This window comes from Marmota monax, unplaced genomic scaffold (genome assembly GCF_021218885.2).
Source record: "Marmota monax isolate L192 unplaced genomic scaffold, Marmota_monax_Labrador192_F-V1.1 WCK01_AAM20220418_F8-fsc00012, whole genome shotgun sequence".
Lineage (NCBI taxonomy): Eukaryota > Metazoa > Chordata > Mammalia > Rodentia > Sciuridae > Marmota > Marmota monax.
This window is the reverse complement of record NW_026695227.1, coordinates 30590229-30608400: the sequence shown is the minus strand read 5'-3', so window position 1 is coordinate 30608400 and position 18172 is coordinate 30590229. Positions and strand designations below refer to the sequence as shown.

At 39.8% G+C, this 18172-nt stretch overlaps 2 protein-coding genes across 3 annotated transcripts in view; one reads left to right on the top strand and one right to left on the bottom strand.

Moving 5' to 3' along the window:
- Nucleotides 1–3757, top strand: part of Fam186b (family with sequence similarity 186 member B) — a 29075-nt gene extending 25318 nt beyond the window's left edge. Inside the window, 2 exon segments of the mRNA XM_046435523.2 lie at nt 2–98; nt 2996–3757. Of these exon segments, the coding sequence (XP_046291479.2) occupies nt 2–98; nt 2996–3146 (248 nt within the window). The 3' untranslated portion in view covers nt 3147–3757.
- The window catches only part of Prpf40b (pre-mRNA processing factor 40 homolog B), an 85006-nt gene that overhangs the window by 66384 nt on the left and 450 nt on the right, over nt 1–18172 (bottom strand). The gene's annotated exons all lie outside the window — the stretch shown is intronic.

Here is an 18172-nt window from a genome sequence, read left to right as displayed (position 1 = left end):
GACCCTGTCAGTCTGTCCTGGGACCAGCTAGGCAGATACCCAGATATCCCCTGGCTTTTGGTGCAGGATATACCTTCCTCCCACCACAGAAGCTTGATGTCCCCCAAGACCTGGTAAGGTGCAAGGCTGAGTACTTAACCTGGAGACCTGCCCACCAAGGACACACTGTCCCTGTCCAACAGTCCAGGCAATCTCTTTCTAAACATTAGTAATGGCCTCATTTTTTTGTGCTACATCAGATAAGAAAGGCTAACTTGTCTCAATTCACTAGCCATCAACTAGCCATACCAACACCAGTTCTCTTAAAGGCTTTCCATAGTACTCTGAAGATTACTGCAGGGGTATCATCTTCACAGGTTTCCTAGGCTGCACATGAATTTCTAAAGAGCCATATTCTAGCCCTTTACCTGGGGGTTATTCTCAGGAAGAGCAAGTAGAGGAATGGAGAGATTTAGGGAGACCATGAATTGCATGATAAACTTGAGATCTGGACCTATCTTTATTATTTTCATTTCTTTATTGCCTTTGAGAATTGTCCCAAGAAGAATACCTAAGGCGAGTGTGGCAGATCTCAGTAGGCCAGCAGGAGGACTTTCTGGTTAGAACAGGTTCAGTTCTCCTGTGCCTCTCCTGGATTAAAGACATCAATATTCAGACTCAAGGCTCTTCCAAGGGACCTTTCCAGATTAACCATTCCATCTGCCTCTTGTGGCCCTGTACCTACCCCAATTAAAGATCTCTGACAGAGAAACAGCTCTGATGGCTGCCAGTCTAACCTAACCAGAACCAAGATGCTAGTGCTGCTTCATCCTCCCAATGGAGACTTAGGTAAGACATAGTAGTTGAGCAATATCAGAGAAAGCAATGCCTTGGCTGTACCTCTGCTCTGAAATGGGTCTGAGCTTACCAGTTGGAACCAGCTTGAAAGCCCTAGTGCGGGTACCTGGTGTCCACTTCCAAAGGGGAGTGTGTGTGTGTTTGTGTGTGTTACTGTTGTTGTTAGTTGATTTGGATACAGCAAACAGAATTAAGAATGACCAAAACAACATTTCAGGAGAACTTTGGTAGAACCCAGAAGTCACTGGGGTCTCTGTCCAGCCGAGATCCCCCCAGAGTTGTGTCCTCCCTCTGCAAACTCCTTCTCTGTGTCTCTCTTCCCTGCATTCTGCAAGTACCTGGGTCTGCCCAGCCTCTGTGGAAATTTGAGACCAGACATTTTATTCTCCCTTCAACACAGAAATACATGCATAAACATCCAGTGTACACACTCCACTTGACCTCAAGCATCAATGGCAGTATCTTTCTGAAAATGTAAGGGGATAATGGAGAAAGGGATTCACAGTGAACAGCACTCAACAGCAGTCTCCTTTCTTCCCTTGTTTTTTTTTTTTTTTTTTTTTTGCCTTCTCTCTTTGGTATAACATGCAAAATTCTAACATACCTTCATGTCTCAAGCAGAGCTGTTCCACCCACACCTAGGCCTCTACTGGGATCTCAGCTGCAGGCTGAAGCACTTATCAAAATATTGTTCCCAGCAAAGACAGCTTCCCCTTTCTAAGGGAATTTAGATGAATACAATTTTCTTCCCCTTTTCCAACTCTATTCAAATTTATTTGAATTCTTACACCACCAGGTAAAGAGGCAGAGCCTTGATTCTTCTGTTCTCTTCATCTGCATCCCAGGTTGGTACCACTTCCCTGAATGTCTGCCTGTTCCTTGATGCTTCATTGTGGGGGCATCTATATTGCTTTGGGACCCTGTTTTCATGGCAAGTGGGCTGCCACTCTTTTTTTTTTTTTTTTTGTACTAGGGATTGAAGTCATGGGTGCTCAACCACTGAACCACATCTCTAGCCCTTTTTAAAATATTTTATTTAGAAACAGGGTCTCTCTAAGTTGCTTAGGGCCTTGCTAAGTTGCTGAGGCTGGCTTTGAACTTGCAATCCTCTAGCCACAGCCTCCTGAGCCGCTGGGATTACAGGACCACACCATAGCACCTGGCTAGGGCTGCTAGTCTTTAGCAGAAGTTCTCTGTCATTGCCTAAGCTGCCACTCACTGTCTGGGGTTGGTGGTGTATTAGAGCTTTCTTTGTGAATTTTCTACGCATGTGGCCTTTTAGAGACACACTCTGCTTCTATTCCCAAAAGAGCATCTTTCTTTGCCTTCTGCTCCTGGTCCACCATGCATCCTCATACCCATTGCTGCTTGGGTCTAGGTCATTCACTTCTCTGTAGTCCTGCCAATCCCTCCAGTTCCTCTGGCCATGTTGCCCAGCTCACAGCAGTATCAAGTTTCATAAGAGGGACTGACCTCATGCTGACTGCCCCATTTTCCTGGTCTGCCTCACACTGATAGCCTATCTTATCTCTAGGCTCACAGGAATGTCCTCTCAGCATGTGGGGAAGGCTATTCATCTTTTTGTAGTTTGTGACTATGTTCTTCAAAATCCAGCAGCCCTTCTCTAAGATCTTTTCCTGCTTATAAGTGTGGTCCTTGGACTCTCTGCATGATAGGCGCAAAAGCTGTGTGCATCTGCACACACAAAACACTTTTTGTAGCTGGAGATGAATCTTGGCTTTGAATCTATCATATTGCTATCCCCTTCCTCAGGTCCATAACTGCACAAAAGTAGATGCTGGTTCCCCTGTGTCCTCCAAGATGCACAAGAATACAGGCTTGCATAGATGTCCCACATGTTGGAGATAGACAGGGGTGGGGGACTTGTAACTTGTTATCTGGAAAAGAGATTAGGCAGGGTGAGGAGGAAAAAATATGGATAGGTAGGAGAGAACAAAGAATGAAGAGAGGGAAGAGGAAATGTCCTGTGAAGTAAGACAAAAGGCAGATTTACAAGAAGAGCAGCAGATTCCCTAGGATTTGGCATAATGTGTTCAGCAGGTTCTTCTCCAGGTCAAGTCTTATCCCAGTCTGGACTGGTCCCCACAAGTTCTCAGGTGGGCAAGATGGCCACTTCCATTCCAGGGACTTGTTTCAGTTGCTCCTCCACCTATAACTGTGTTAACTCTTTCAGTGCCTCATCAACTCAAAAAAAGGAATGCCAGAAACCCACAGATGAACCAGCTGAGCTTGTCTGCAAGAAGTTGAATATGTCACTCCCCAAAACCCTATACATCCAGAAGAATTGAGACAGCTCTAGTCCTCACCCCATCCCTTAGCTAATGATTCTCAAGCTTTAGGGCAAATGAAAATCACACAGGAGCTTATTCTAAATGCAAGTTCAAGCTAGTGCTTTTAAATAAAAATTCTGGGTGTTGCTAAGTTGTATTAGAGCTTTAAGAAAAACTATTTTCCTCCTTCAGTCCCCAAACTGTACATTTTTAATAAAATAGAGGTTGGTTTATTTTAAAATATTCTGTCTCATTGCTATAACCCACACCTCCTTAACTAATTTTTGGAACCAAGTCCATAATCAGCCTGACATTGAGCGGGGCACCAAGCATAACAAATAGTAAATGGCTCTTTTATCTTAAGAGAACCTCAGGAATTGCTCCCAGTTTAAGAGTGAGACTCCAGAAAGAAGAGAATGTGAGATGTGAACAGCTAGCTCTGTGAATGATGTTGGAAATAGAATTTGATTTCTGAACAGCTTAAGTCAGCATGAGAAATGCCTGGTTGGGAATGAAAGTGAAGGTGTTCCTGACGCAGGTTGTACACAGAGGATAGCTGTGGCAGTATGGGGCCCTTTTCAGCCTCTTGGGTCTCAGGCTCACTCTTTTTGGGAAGCCTCACCCAATCATATCCAACATATTAAAATGCCTTCATATAAATGTATTACTTTAAATAATTTGACAGGATTTAAAAAAATAAATTTGGCTTAGAAATTAACCAACTAGGATTAAGTTATTTAATGTGTAGTTGGTTATGACTTTTCTGCAATCATCATGCATAGAGCTGAAATTTGACAGCGAATGAACTGACAATATTATGTTTTATAAACATTATATATATGTACTTTTTTTTTTACATTTTGGCACCAATAGCATTTTTAAAGTTTTCATCTATTCTCATAGGCCTTGGTACTGTACTTAAGGTGCTTATTGACTAAACCTGCCCTGATGATGGAGGACTTTTCTGGATGTCCTCTAGCAAGATTCTCTGGCAAGCAAGCAGTGTCTGACAGATTCTTCTCCTGCTTTGCCAACAACTTCATCTCCTTGAAGGCAAAGAAGGCCTGGGTAGGCCAAGCTGTGAAGCCAAGAGGATTAGAAAACAAGAATATGTATGTGTGTATGTGTGTGTGTGTGTTCATGTGTTACAGAACATTTTGATAAATTATGAACCATATATGTGACAGTGATTCCCTAAGATTATATCACCTAGTGACATGGTTGCCATTGTAGTTTGTATAAGTATAGTCTTTGATGTTTACACAATGGTGAAATTGCATAACAACACATTTCTTAGAACATATTCCCATTGTTAAGAAACACATGAGGCTGAGGCTATAGCTCAGTGGAAGAGCACTTGCCTAGCATGTATGAAGCACTGGGTCCAATCCTTAGCACCACATAAAAATACACAAATAAAGGCATGCTGTTCATCTACAATTACAAAAAAAAAATTTTTTAAAAGAAACACATGAGGGGCTGGGGTTATAGTGCAGTGGGAGAGTGCTTGCCTCATATGCGTGAGGCACTAGATTCAATCCTCAGCACCATGTACATATAAAATAAAGATATTGTATCCACCTAAAACTAAAAATTAATTAATTAATTAATTAGAAAAAAGAAATACATGAATGTGTGTGTGTATATATATATAGAGAGAGAGAGAGAGAGAAAGAGAATTACATAAATATGTGTGTGTATATATATATATATATCATGTTTTTCTAGCAATGACTAGATACTATACCCAAGCCTCATTTTTTTTAATATTTACACAGTATCTTAATTTTTATGTGATGTTGAGGATCAAACCCAGTGTTTTACACATGCTAGGCGAGCACTCTACCTCTAAGCCACAACCCCAGCCCTACAAGCCTCATTTTTTTTTTTTCAGAGCAAAGTTCACATATATGGTCAAACAAGATATTGTTTCCACTCCCTAAAAACTCAGGGAAGCAAAGGCATGGGAAGGATTATTTCTTTAAGCTTATTTGGGAGCTGGCCATACCTCTGTTTGCATGGTACTTGGCTGCCGGCGTCCAGCCCTAGCGGGGTCCAGGGAGTCCTGAAGGATGAGTGGCGTCCACAAAAAGATGAGACAGGAGTCGTTCTGTTGGAGCAATCTCCAGGGAGAGCGCTCTAATGCAGCTTTTTCTGGGTCATCTTTTATTACAATTTTTCTCATCATTATAGATTCAGAATACGTCATTGATTATACAATTTCAAAACTTTGCCAAGACATAACATTTTCTTAACCATAATTAGGGGTATAGAAAAATGTAACGTCAATTTACATTTTTCCAGGATGTGACCTTTAGTTATCAATCATTAATAAAATGCGTCACTAATTTTCATTTTTTTTCAGATTTTCCCAAGATGTACTATTTTCCCCAAGATATACTATTTTCTTATTAACTAATGCCAAACTATGTAACCAGACTCCTAACCTATCATTAACCTTTAAGTTTTAAAGTACACCTGCACTTTATTTCTAATCTAAAATTCCCATCTAAAAAAGTCCCCTTAAATCTTATATTAAAATATCCTAAAGTTTATAAACCATTCGTAAAACATTCCAGAAACTTCCCATACAACTAAAAATTTTACTTAAGAATTCTAAACCCAAGAATCTAAATAGAATAATATTTCTAACATTACTCTAAAAATGTCTTATAAAGCTACTTTAATTAATTCCTAAATTTATTCTCATAAAACTGGTTGAGCTGCTTTCTCAAAGAGTTTCTTTGTTTCTCAGTCAAGGTACACTAGTTTTTATATCTTTACAATCTTCTCAATAAAAAGTAAGTTCTAGGGCTGGGGATGTGGCTCAAGTGGTAGTGCGCTCGCCTGGCATGCACGGGGCGCTGGGTTCAATCCTCAGCACCACATAAAAAAAAAAAAAATAAAGATGTTGTGTCCACCGAAAAAAAAAAAAGTAAGTTCTAAACATCAGTCCATTTTCTGCCAATATTAAGGATCATAAATTCCTATGTAAAGTAAAAGAGGGTTTATAGAAATGAAAAGAATGTATCCTTATATGTCTTAACTTTCCTAAGTGTATAACATAACTTTCCTTAATCAAGAATGAAACTACGTATAGTGGGTTTTATACAATGAGCATAATGATTAGGTTTTCTAAGAGGCCGGAACAATGGACTTGGGTTTTAGTTGATATAATCAATGTGGTGCCTAAAATTCTCGTGACCTTTCGGAGAATGATTGTTGTCCATTATCAGTTTTGTCCTCAATGTGCTGAGATAGAAGAGCAGCTTTCTACTTTGTCCTTGATATGCTGAGGGGTAGTAGAACAGCCTTCAAGGCATGAACTACCTGTTATTTTCTAGCCATCTGAAATTCAATTTGATTTGGCATTTAACATACTCATGCCTCCTGTAAGGAACATGAGCATGAAAATGAAAAGTCCCAATTACATAAAAAAGGGTCTCATGGTTTCGGTTTCCCACCAACCAGCATGGCTTTGCCAGCATTCATCCTCACTGTGACCTTGTCAAGACAGTGGGAGGGGGATTGCCTTCACCACTTGGCCTCAGAAGCCTCCAAGATGAGCAAACAAAACTAATGTAGGAGGAGTCCTGGGTGAAGGGTCTACTTTAGACCTAAACATGGCTGCAAAAATGCATGAAGTGAAAAGGACAAAAACCTTTTGGAAATAACCCGAAGAACCAGAGAGAGGGTAGCTATTCTTTCTCTAATGTGTCCCATTTACTACAGGAAACTGACTGAAAATGTCAGAAACAAGATAAGCAGGCTGGGGAGATAGCTCAATTGGTAGAGTGCTTGCCTTACATGCCACAAGGCCCTGGTTTCAATTCGAAGAAGAAGGAGAAGGAGAAGGAGAAGATAAGCATAATAATTTCATGAATAGAGGAGTCATCTTCTCACAGAGGAAATGTGCATGGCTAAAATGTTGCAAATATCAGCTGGGGACTATGAAGTAGCTATATCTGATATATTACAGAATCCAGCCTAGTGATAAAGGTGAAAAACATGCAAAACTAAATTACAGAATTATCAACAAACTAGATAAAAGCAAAGGAAAAAAATGTGAACTTAAAGTTAAGTCAATGGAAAGTAAACTAACACAGGTGAGTAAAATCAAACAAGCAACCCCAAAACTAAGTACTCAAGATGTATGGGACACTATCAAATGGTCTAATGTGATAAAAGTCCAAGAAGGTTAAATGCAAAAAACCCCCACACCTAAAAGTATCATAGTGAAATTGCTGAAACCAAAGATACTAGCTTTGGCAGATTTCTGCAAAAATAGTTTACCTGCAAATATGATGCATGGCTGGAACATACCAGTAGCTAAGTTGAGTAGCATCCCATATGACATGGGCCATGAGGCCCTGAGCTGGTTAATGACTATTTATTAGCTTTAAGTTGGAAGGAAGAGGACATGGAGGTTGGATATACTAATCACTGATCCAAATGTCCTTCAAGGTAGGCTCTTTGATTTGCCTATTGCTCCAAATTGTTTCCCTGGAGCTGACCAGCCGAAAACACCCAAAGCTCTGGAACACCACCTAAAACTTTTCTGAGGGATTGTCATTGCCATTGATGGCCATGTCTGTGAGAGGGGGACAGCTGTAAATAATTCAGGTTTACCATGAGGACAAGAAGATAAGTTTTCCTCTCCTACCACCTAGCTCTAAGTCCCTGTGTGGCTGTTGGTTGTTTCTGGAAGTTTTTTTTACCTGCAATAGCCACTAGGCGGCAGCAAAGTGCCTGCTTAAGGGCTTTGGCAGGTCTTACTAGGAAGAGAATTAAAAGCATGGAATTCCTGAAAGGTAGACAATGGAAACTGGTGGGGTCCATGTGAGAAGATGTGAGACAGATCCTGGAGGGTAAGTGTTATGGTTTGGATGTGAGGTGTACCCCAGAAGCTCATGTGTGAGACAGTGCAAGAAGGTTCAGAGGAGAAATAAAAGTCTTAACCCAGTGATTTAATCCCCTAATAGGGATTAAGTGAGTGGTAACTGAAGTGGTAGAGTATGGGAATTAGGGCATGGCTTTGGGTATATATTTGTATCTGGTGAGTGGACTCCCTCTCTCCTTCCTGATCACCACATAAGACACTTCTCTCTGAAATACTCTTCTGTCATGTTGTTCCTGACTCACCTGGAGCCCTGAGGAATGGAGCACACTGTCTATGGATTGAGACCTCTGAAACCATAAAATAAACTCTTCAAAGAAACTCTTCCTCCTCTACAGTTGTGCTGGTCAGGTCACTTAGTCACAGCATCAAAAAAGATGACTAAAACAGTATGTCAAAGGGAAGAGAAGGAGACAAGTGATTCCTGCCCAACTCTTTGGACATCTGGATCCTGCCAATGATGCATAGTGACAGAGTCTTCTCTGCCTAAGTCTCAGACCATTTCCTACTCACTTAAACACCTACCTCCAGCAAGGTCTTCATCTCTACAGTTCAGAGACCTGTCCTTTCAAATGATTATTTAGGCAACTATTTTTAGGAACTTCTCCAGCAGGCCCTTCCTGTAGACTTCTTCAAACATGTACCATGTTCTCATTTATTCACTCAACAAGCATCTGTTGGGCATCTCACACTAGGTAACATTCTAAGTGTTAAAGACACAGTTTGAATACAACAGATTTTTAAAAATCTTTTTAGTTATAGATAGAACACCTTTATTTTATTTTATGTGGTGCTGAGGATCAAACCCAGTGCCTCATGTGTGAGGCAAGGGCTCAACCACTGAGCTACAATTCCAGATCTACAATAGATTTTTTTTCTTAAGTATACTTTCATGGAAGCTGGGCAAAGTGCCTGTAATCCCAGAGGCTCAGGAGACTGAAGCAGGAGGATAGCAAGTTCAAAGATAGCCTCAGCAACAGCAAGGCACTAAGCAACTCAGTGAGACCCTGTCTCTAAATAAAATACAAAATAGGGCTGGGATGTGGTTTAGTGGTCAAGTGCCCCTGAGTTCAATCCCCGGTACCAAAAAAAAAAAAGTACTTTCATGGAACTTATGTTTTGTTGGAGAGACGCAGACAAGAAACAAAAATAAATTAGTAAAATACAGTTGGTCAGATGGTAAAAGGTACTATGGAGAAACATTTCTGAAGACAGCATACAGTACAAAATGTAGGGGTTGCGACTTAACATCAGTCATGGCAAGCCTCGCGAGTGTGATATCTGAGGAAAGACTTGAAGAAGATGAAGAGGGGAGCCCAATCCCAGGTGGGAGCACAGTATGCCTGGCATATTCAAGGAATAGCAGTGTCCTGTGTCTCTGGGGTGGATGAGCGTATAGAGGAGAAAGGAGAAATGAGGCCAGAGCCACGACTTGGGGGGGCAGGGCAGATCACATCAGGCCTTGTAGGCCACTCAAAGGACTCTGAATAAAATGGGAACCATTGTGGAATTTTAAGAAGAGAAGTGACATGATTTGATCTTCACTCTAAGAACATCATCAAGCACAATGATAAGCACAGACAGAAGACTGGAAACAGGAAGCAGGAAGCCCAGCTGAAGTTATTGTAATTCTCAGCCCACTTAGGAAAACCTAGTCAATGAGTTCAAATCCCACCTCCACAAAGTCTCCCCTAATACTTCCTGAGACTCCCCTTCTCCTGGAGGCTTGCTGTCCTTTGTTCATGCATCTATTGCAACATCAGCCTATCCTGCCTTTGTCCTGGGGTTATTGGTGAACCTATCCTTGACACTACAGAGTAGAGGCCCAGTTGCCTTCACAGCTGTGACTGCTTCTCCCCTGGCTCAGAGGATTGTGCACATAGTAGAAACCAAGTCAAACTTTCTTGCCATGGAATAAGAGATTCCTCCTTAGTTGAGCTGCCTTGCTTTTATCTCTGAGGCTTCTCTCAAGCTGTGCTCAGCTTAAAGAACCATATCTCATTGTATTAAACACTTAACAACCATGACAGCCCTAATGCAGTCTGTTAGCCACACTTCACAGTCCCTCAGCACAGCCATGTTACATGACACAGCTGGTCACTGGCCCACAAAGCAGCCTGTCAGAGCTATTAAGAAGCACACACAAAACATTGTCTGCCAAAGCTACTGGTCTCTCTGGAGGCTCCTGAAAGCAAACTAAATGAGTAATTGTTCACTTATTATTCCTTAAATATTTATTGAGCACCTACTGTAGTGCCATGCTTTATTCTAGGCAGTCAATACACAAAAGTGAATAAAACAAACTTCCAATGATCTTGCCACAAACACAGGGTTCTAATTCTATGAAAAACACTGGAGTAGTTAAAAAATAAATAAAACTAGGTTCTTATACTTCTGAGAACTCACAATCAATCCATCCATCCACCCACTCATTCAGCAACTCTTTCATGAGTATGTTGTGCTAAGGGCTGAGTTTGTAATGAAGACATTGGGTCATCATCTCTCTTCACACTCCAGTGTGGAGACAGAATAGTAAACAGTGGGGAACTAGCATGTAAAAAAAACAATGGCAAGTGTTGTGATATGAGTACAAAGTAAAATGAACAGGGAAAGGTGATGCTCATTGCAGGGAGGGTCTAGGAAAGCTTTCAGGGGTAAGATTTTTTTTTTTTTAAAGAGAGAGAGAGAATTTTTTAATATTTATTTTTTAGTTTTCAGTGGACACAACATCTTTATTTTATTTGTATGTGGTGCTGAGGATCGAACCCAGCTCCGCACGCATGGCAGGCGAGCGCACTACCACTTAAGCCACATCCCAAGCCCGGTAACTAAGATTTTAACAAAATGTTGGAGGTGTAACAGAACTATCTCAGCTGGCAGGGTGGAAAATTTGTGTGTGTGGAAGGGAGGGGGTGTTCCAAGGGAATGAGACATTACAAGTTCACAGAACAGAGAGTAGTTGGTAATGGGTATGGCTGTGGTTCAGGGGTTGTAGGAGACCAGTTCAGCTGGGATAGGACTTGGATGAGCTTGAAGGCCACCCAGAGGATTTTCACCTGTAGGCAATGGAGAACCATAATTTTTGAGAGGCATGGTAGTATCACATCTGTGCTTTATAGAAGCTGTTGGGGCAATGTAAAAAAAAAATTAGAGAATAAATGCATACAGGGAGAGCAATCAGAGGAGCATTAATGAAGGTTGAACCAAAGTACAGTGAAGAACCAGTCATGATTGGACCTACTCATGCATGTTCTTAGTTGTTCACAAACATACTATTATATGGGACAGGGAGAAACAAAGAAAACCCCATTTGTCTTAAAAGATTTTTCAATTGAGAAACAAACCAGAAAAACCTTACCAGTCTCTCCTTTTCCTCTGTGATGTGATTATTGCCTTCCAGATGCTCCACTTATTATTTTCTGCCTATGCACTCTAGATGGGGTCCAGTGACTGGCTTCTCTCCTCTTTTTATGTCACAAGATATCCCAACATGACTTCACCTTCCCCAATGGCTTTAAACATCAGCTATTATGAAGATGATTTCTAAATTTACCCCCAATTCCAATTTCTCCCCTGATTCACAGAGCTGTATATGCCAACACTCAACTGAACTTTTGAATAGGTTGCCCACTAGCACCTCCGACTCAATTCATCCAAAGGAAGCTCATCATCTTTCCATCTCACCCCCAAGCCTGTGTCTCCATTTGTGTTCCTATCTCAATGCCTCCATCTACTGCCAAAGCTGAAAATCAGGGTATGAGTGCCTTATTTCTTGCATGGGTACATCCAATCTATTGCTAGTCCTATCCAGTCTACATCTTAAGTGTCTTCTCAGTGACTACCCTAATTTAGGCCACTTACTGGTTGCCCTGTCTCTGGCTTTACTCTTTCAATCAATGTTCCATAATACTCTAGAGAGATCTAAAATACATATCTCATATTACTCTCTTTAAAACTCTTTAATGACTTTTCTCTTTTTCTTAGGATAAAGTCTAATCATGGTCTATAAAGACTTTTGTGGCAGTTCTTCAGCCTTGCTGTGTGATATTCCATCATATGGAAGTACCACGATTTATTTTATTAGTACTCCAGTGATAGAGGTGTTTGGATGGTTTCTAAACTTTTGTTACTATAAACAATGCTATAAATTGGTATATATTTTGTATGCAAGCAAGTATACTAGATGAGAAATTATATGCATTGTAATTTTGACAAGTATTGGCAATTTACAGTTCTACCAGCAACATGAGAGGGCTTCTTTTTTCACAACCATGCCAAGGGTGTGTTGTCAAATGTTTGAATTTTTTACCAATCTGTAGGTGAAAAATTATAAACAAATGTAGTTTCAATTTTCTTGTGAGGGAGGGTTAGTATTAAAGGCCATTTATCTTCCTTTTCTGTTAACAATCCCATTTTCTTATTGAATTTTTGTTCTTTTTCATATTGATTTAGAGATTTTTTGTATATATTATACAAACAGTCCCTTTGTCTATGATATGAGTTGTGAATATTTCCCCCAGTTTGCCATTTGTCATTGTTTATGGTTTTTTTGCTTGGCAGAAATTATAGATTTTCATGTTGACAGAATTGGTCTTTTATGCTTTAAGAAATTTTGTGCCATCTCCAAAAATACAAATTTATAACATAAATTTGTAGTTTTACATTTACTTAAAACACAATCAATTCATATGGATTTATTTTAGTACAAGACCTGAAGTAGAGATACCACATTATTTTCTTCCAGGTGGCTACATGATTGTTTCAATACTATTTATTGTATAATCCATCTTTTCCCTGCTGACAATGCCATCTTTATATAATATAAATATTAAATTTTTAATGTCTTGGGTACAGACTATTTTGCTTCTTGATAAATTGCCCATGCATGTGCTAATGTCCCCTGGATTTTACTATTTTAATTATTGTATTTTTTAATGGTTTACTATTTGGTAGAGCTATTTCCTTTTCATTAACCTTTTCAAAACGCTAATGCTATTCCTGATGCAGAAATTTCCATCTACACTTTATATTCAGGTTATGTAGTCTGTTGGTATTTTTATTAGATTGTGTTAAATTTATAGATTAATTTATGGAGAACTGACATCTTTATGATACTGAGTCTTTCTACACAGAGATAAAGTATGCTTTTCCATTTATTCAAGCTTCCTTTTGTGACCTTTGATAGCATTTTAGATTCGGGCACAGCATTTCAGCACATTTATGGTTAAGGTTACTACTGGTTAATTTACTTTGTTGTTGCTATTATAAATGATACTTTTATTCCCTTATACTTTCTATTGGCTGTTGTTCAGTTTTTAAATATACCCATTTTGCTTAACTATCTTTTTTTTTTTTTTGGACAAATTATCTTTTTTGGGGGGAAGGGTACCATGGATTGAACCCAGGGGCACTTAACCACTGAGCCACATCCCAAGCCCTTTATTTGTTTAAGACAGTATCATGCTAAATTGCTGAGGCTAGCTTTGAACATGCAATCCTCCTGCCTCAGTCTTCCAAGTTGCTGGGATTACAACTATGCCTAGTTTGCTAAATTATCTTATTCGAATAAGTTTTCTGGGTGATGTTCTTGGGTTTTCCAGGTAGGCTATCATCATAAACATTTTAATTCTTATGCTTTTATATTTCATTCCTTTCTCTTCTATAATTTTTTAAAATATTTATTTTTTATTTTTTAGTTGTAGATGGACAGCATGCCTTTATTTCACTTATTTATTTTTTTATGTGGTGCTGAGGATCAAAAACAGTGCCTCACGTATGTGAGGTGAGCACGCTACCACTTGAGCCACATCCCCAGCCCCTCTCTTCTATAATTATGTAGGAAAGTATTCCCAAAGCCATGTTAAATAAAAAGAGCTGGGGGCCAACCTTGTCACGCACCTAATTTTAATGGGAATAATATAAGTTTATAATAAGTATGATTCTGAACTTTGGACTAAGATGGGTAAGTTTTGTAATGTTAAAGAGGTTGAATGGGGGCTAGGATTTTAGCTCAGTGGTAGAGCCTAGCATGTGTGAGGCACTGGGTTCAATTCTCAGCACCACATATAAATAATTAAAATAAAAGTCCATCAACAATTTTTTAAAAATTTTAAAAGAGGTTGAAAGTTTCAGAGTTTTGTCTGTGACTCTCTAACTTGGAATTGATATTTCAGAGGGTTCAATCTGAGTATTCCAGTCTTCCTTTGCAAATCATTTCTCTTCATTTGGAGGAAAAAAAAAACAGCACACAGACATCAAGTAATATATATATATATATATATATATATATATATATATATAGAGAGAGAGAGAGAGAGAGAGAGAGAGAGAGAGAGAGAGACTTAAAATACATTATGAATCCAAAGGTAACTTTATATTGGTTATCAGCTTTATTAAATTTAACTTTTTAAGAAGGTGAAGTACATGAGCACACAGCATAAAGATCCTGTATCTTGTGACTGGATCCAATGAGGTAACAGTCTTAGGTGAAAGGTTAACTGATGCTACTTTGGTGGACAGGAATGAAGAGGGACTGTGCTATCAAAGTCTGAGTCACAGATTCAGTTCACCTGGCAGGAGATGCTGAATCCCAAGCCATTAGAACAGTACAACAACTAACATATGTTAAAAACTTGCCATATGCTACTAACTGATTTAAGTAGTGATTTACTCCTCAGAATCATCCTATGAAGTGGGAATTATTTTTCCCCCACAGATGATGAAACTGAGGCATATAACTGTATCTTGCTCATGGTCACAAACTAATAGGCAATAGAGGTCTGAAACTAGGTACTTCACTCCAGAGCCTGCATTCTTAACCACTCTGTTCTAATCACCAAGGAGAAGGAGCCTAGAGTTCTTAGCAAAAGTTCATGAGGAACCATGAATTGACCTCCAGTGTAAGCCACATCCATAACAGGGAAAGAGTGCTAGACAATGAAAAACTACTAGGGAGGGTCAATTGTGAGGCTGGGTGATAGCTGCCATCACTAGCTTTTCTTTTCATCCTCTCTTCTGCTTCTTTGCTGGCTTCTCCTCCTCAACTGTACCTTAAATGTGCCACATCCTCATCTCTGATAATGACTTCCTAATGTATCTCCAGCCTAGATCTCTTCCCTTACCTAACTAGTGTGTCTCCCTCTCTGATTCAATACCTCCATAAGATACCTTACAGGCACCTCCAACTTACCATGACTAACAGAACTTTTTCTGCCCTATACAATCATGCTCCTCCCACAAACTTCTCCTTTGCAGTAAATTTATTTAAGACATTTATTCAATGTTTGTTTGGCAATGAACCAAATAAGACAAAAACTATTGCCCTCAGAGATTCTACTGCAGGGAGACATACGATAAACAGAAAAAATAAGTAAATTACATCATACATTAGAAGATAGTAAGGATTAGAGAGAAAAAGAAAGCTGAGAAAAAAACAGGAAGTATAGGAAATAGGGACTAGAATTTTTAAAATGGCAAAGTAGAGGAGCAGATGGGGTTAAAGAAATAATAGGGGCTAGGCCATGAACTTTTATTCTGAGGAAGAGGGAGGATTTTCAACACATGCAGGACATAAGTAGATTTCTATTTTAATAGGAATACTCTTGTCTCTGTAAATAGATTAAATGAGGCACAGTATGGATGAAAACTGAGACCATTTGGGGAGCTTTTGCAATAGTCCAGATCAGAGATAATGTGGATGGAAACTTTGGCTGGGAAATGGTGGAAAACCTAGTAAAACAGGGTCAGATTCTAGATATAATCTGGAATGGATCTTTATCATCCACCCAATTTTTTAGGCCAAAACTAAGTCTTACCCTTGATTCTTCCTTTCCTTCATATCCAAATCCAACTCATTAGCAAGTCCTTATGATTCTATGTCTAAAATATATGTTGATGTCACTGTTTCTGTTCATGTTCACCATCTCCACAACCCAACTAAAACACCACTCACCTGGGCTTCTGCAATAGCCTCTACCTCTCTCTTTGCTTCCACTTTTGCCCCCCTACAAGTCATTCTTCAGAAGCAGCCATAACACTTTAAAAATTATATTATATCATAGGGTGCTCTTGTTTATAATCTTTAAGAGCTTTACACAGCACTAAGAATAAAAGACAAAATCTATACTGTAAACTACTGGGCTGATGTGATCTGCCTGGAGACTTCTCATTCTCATCTCCTTCCTTCTTTTTTTTTTTTTTTTTAATACCAGGGACTGAACCCAGGGTGCTTAGCCACTGAGCCACATCCCCAGCCCTTCTTATTTTGAGACAGGAGGTTTTCACTAAGTTGCTTACAGCTTTGATAAATTGCTGAGGCTGGCTTCCAACGTGTGATCGTCCTGCCTCAGCCTCCCAAGCCGCTAGGATCATAGGCATGTGCACCACTATGCCAGCTCTTCCCTTTCTTTTTTTTTAATTTTTATTTATTTATATTTAGTTGTAGTTGGACACAATATCTTTATTTTATTTATTTTATTTTTATGTAGTACTGGGGATCGAACCCAGGGCCTCGCACGTACTGGGCGAGCGCTCTACCACTGAGCCACAACCCCAGTCCCCCCCTTTCTTTTCTTGATCACTCTATTCCTTTAGGCTCCTTTTCACTTCTCAAATTTACCAAACTCTTTTCTGTTTCAAAGCCATGCTGTCCCCTCTAGCTGCTTTGTCTCCTAGCTCTTTGCATGACTGATCTCTTATTAACCACCAAATCTCAGCTCAATTGTCACTTTTGTGGGGGGGGTTGTATTGGGGATTATATTAAAGGCCTCTTGCATGCTAGGCAAGTGGCTCCCCTACTGAGCTACATTCCTTTTTTTCATTTCATTTTTGAGCCAAGGTCTCACCAAGTTGCTGGGGTTGACCATGAACTTGTGATCCTCCTGCCTCAGCCTCCCTTCTACCTCCGTTCTGAATAGCAAGGCAAGCACCTTCATACCTAGATCAACTGTCACCTTTTTAGGAAGACCATCCTATTAACTATCATGTGGTATAGATACTAAACTATATTATATCCACTATAGTCCGCCATACTATGTACCAGGAAACTCAATCTTTTATGGGAGATAAAACATGTACAGTGATACAGGCTTGCCTACCTACATGACACTCTAGGTTTTGATCCCTAGCTCCACAAAATAAAAAACAAAAACAAACAACCAAATGCAGGGGCAAGGGTTGGGGCTCAGTGGTAGAGCACTTGCCTAGCATGCATGAGGCACTGGGTTCATTTCTCAGCACTGCATATAAATAAATGAATAAAATAAAGGTCCATCAATATCTAAAAAATATTTTTTTAATATTTTAGTTGTAGTTGGACACAATACCTTTATTTATTTGTTTTTACGTGGTGCCGAGGATCGAACCCAGGGCCTCACATGCGCTAAGCAGGCGCTCTACCGCTAAGCAGGTGCTCTACCGCTGAGCCTCACCCCAGCCCCTAAAAAATATTTTAAAAAAAATTATTAAAAACAAAAAACTTCAGGTACATACTCATCTAACAAGTTCTCAGTAAATGAGGTGAAGGGTCTTGAAGTAGAGAGCTATCATACACTTGTCAGGGTCCAAAAGGGTCAGTCTCACTTTGACACAAATCTTCTGGCAATGTCCTGGTTTTATTTTGTGGTGGGGGAGATCAAACCGATGGCCTCACGAATATTAGACAAGCATTCTACCGCTGAGCTAAAACCCCTGGCCAAGCTGCATCTTAAAGTAGTCCTCAAAGGAAGTATAAAACAAATATAACTCTAGAGTAAACTCGCCTTTCTAGCTTTTGCAGGCACCTCTCAGTCCAGGACTCCCAACATTTCCTTTGTTTTCCCATCCCCAAGATTGCCCCTAGGGCACTCTATGAAGGTGCTTCAATCTTTCCCGGTGCCCACAACTGTCTCCAGCAGCCCAGGTGGGGTCAGGTTGATGGGACCAACTGGGTACTCTCCTTTTCCCAAGGAAAGGGAATGCGGACCACGAATCTCCCTGTTCCTACTATACGTTACATCTCCACGGACAGAGCGATCTCCTCAGTATCTTTTCCCTGTCTTATGTCTACCATGGGGCCTGAGAAAGTAGTTTCTCTAAAATCACTGATGAAATCAAACAATGCATATTTGGTCTCGGAAAACCCCTAAGTCTCCTCTCCCATACCTAGTAC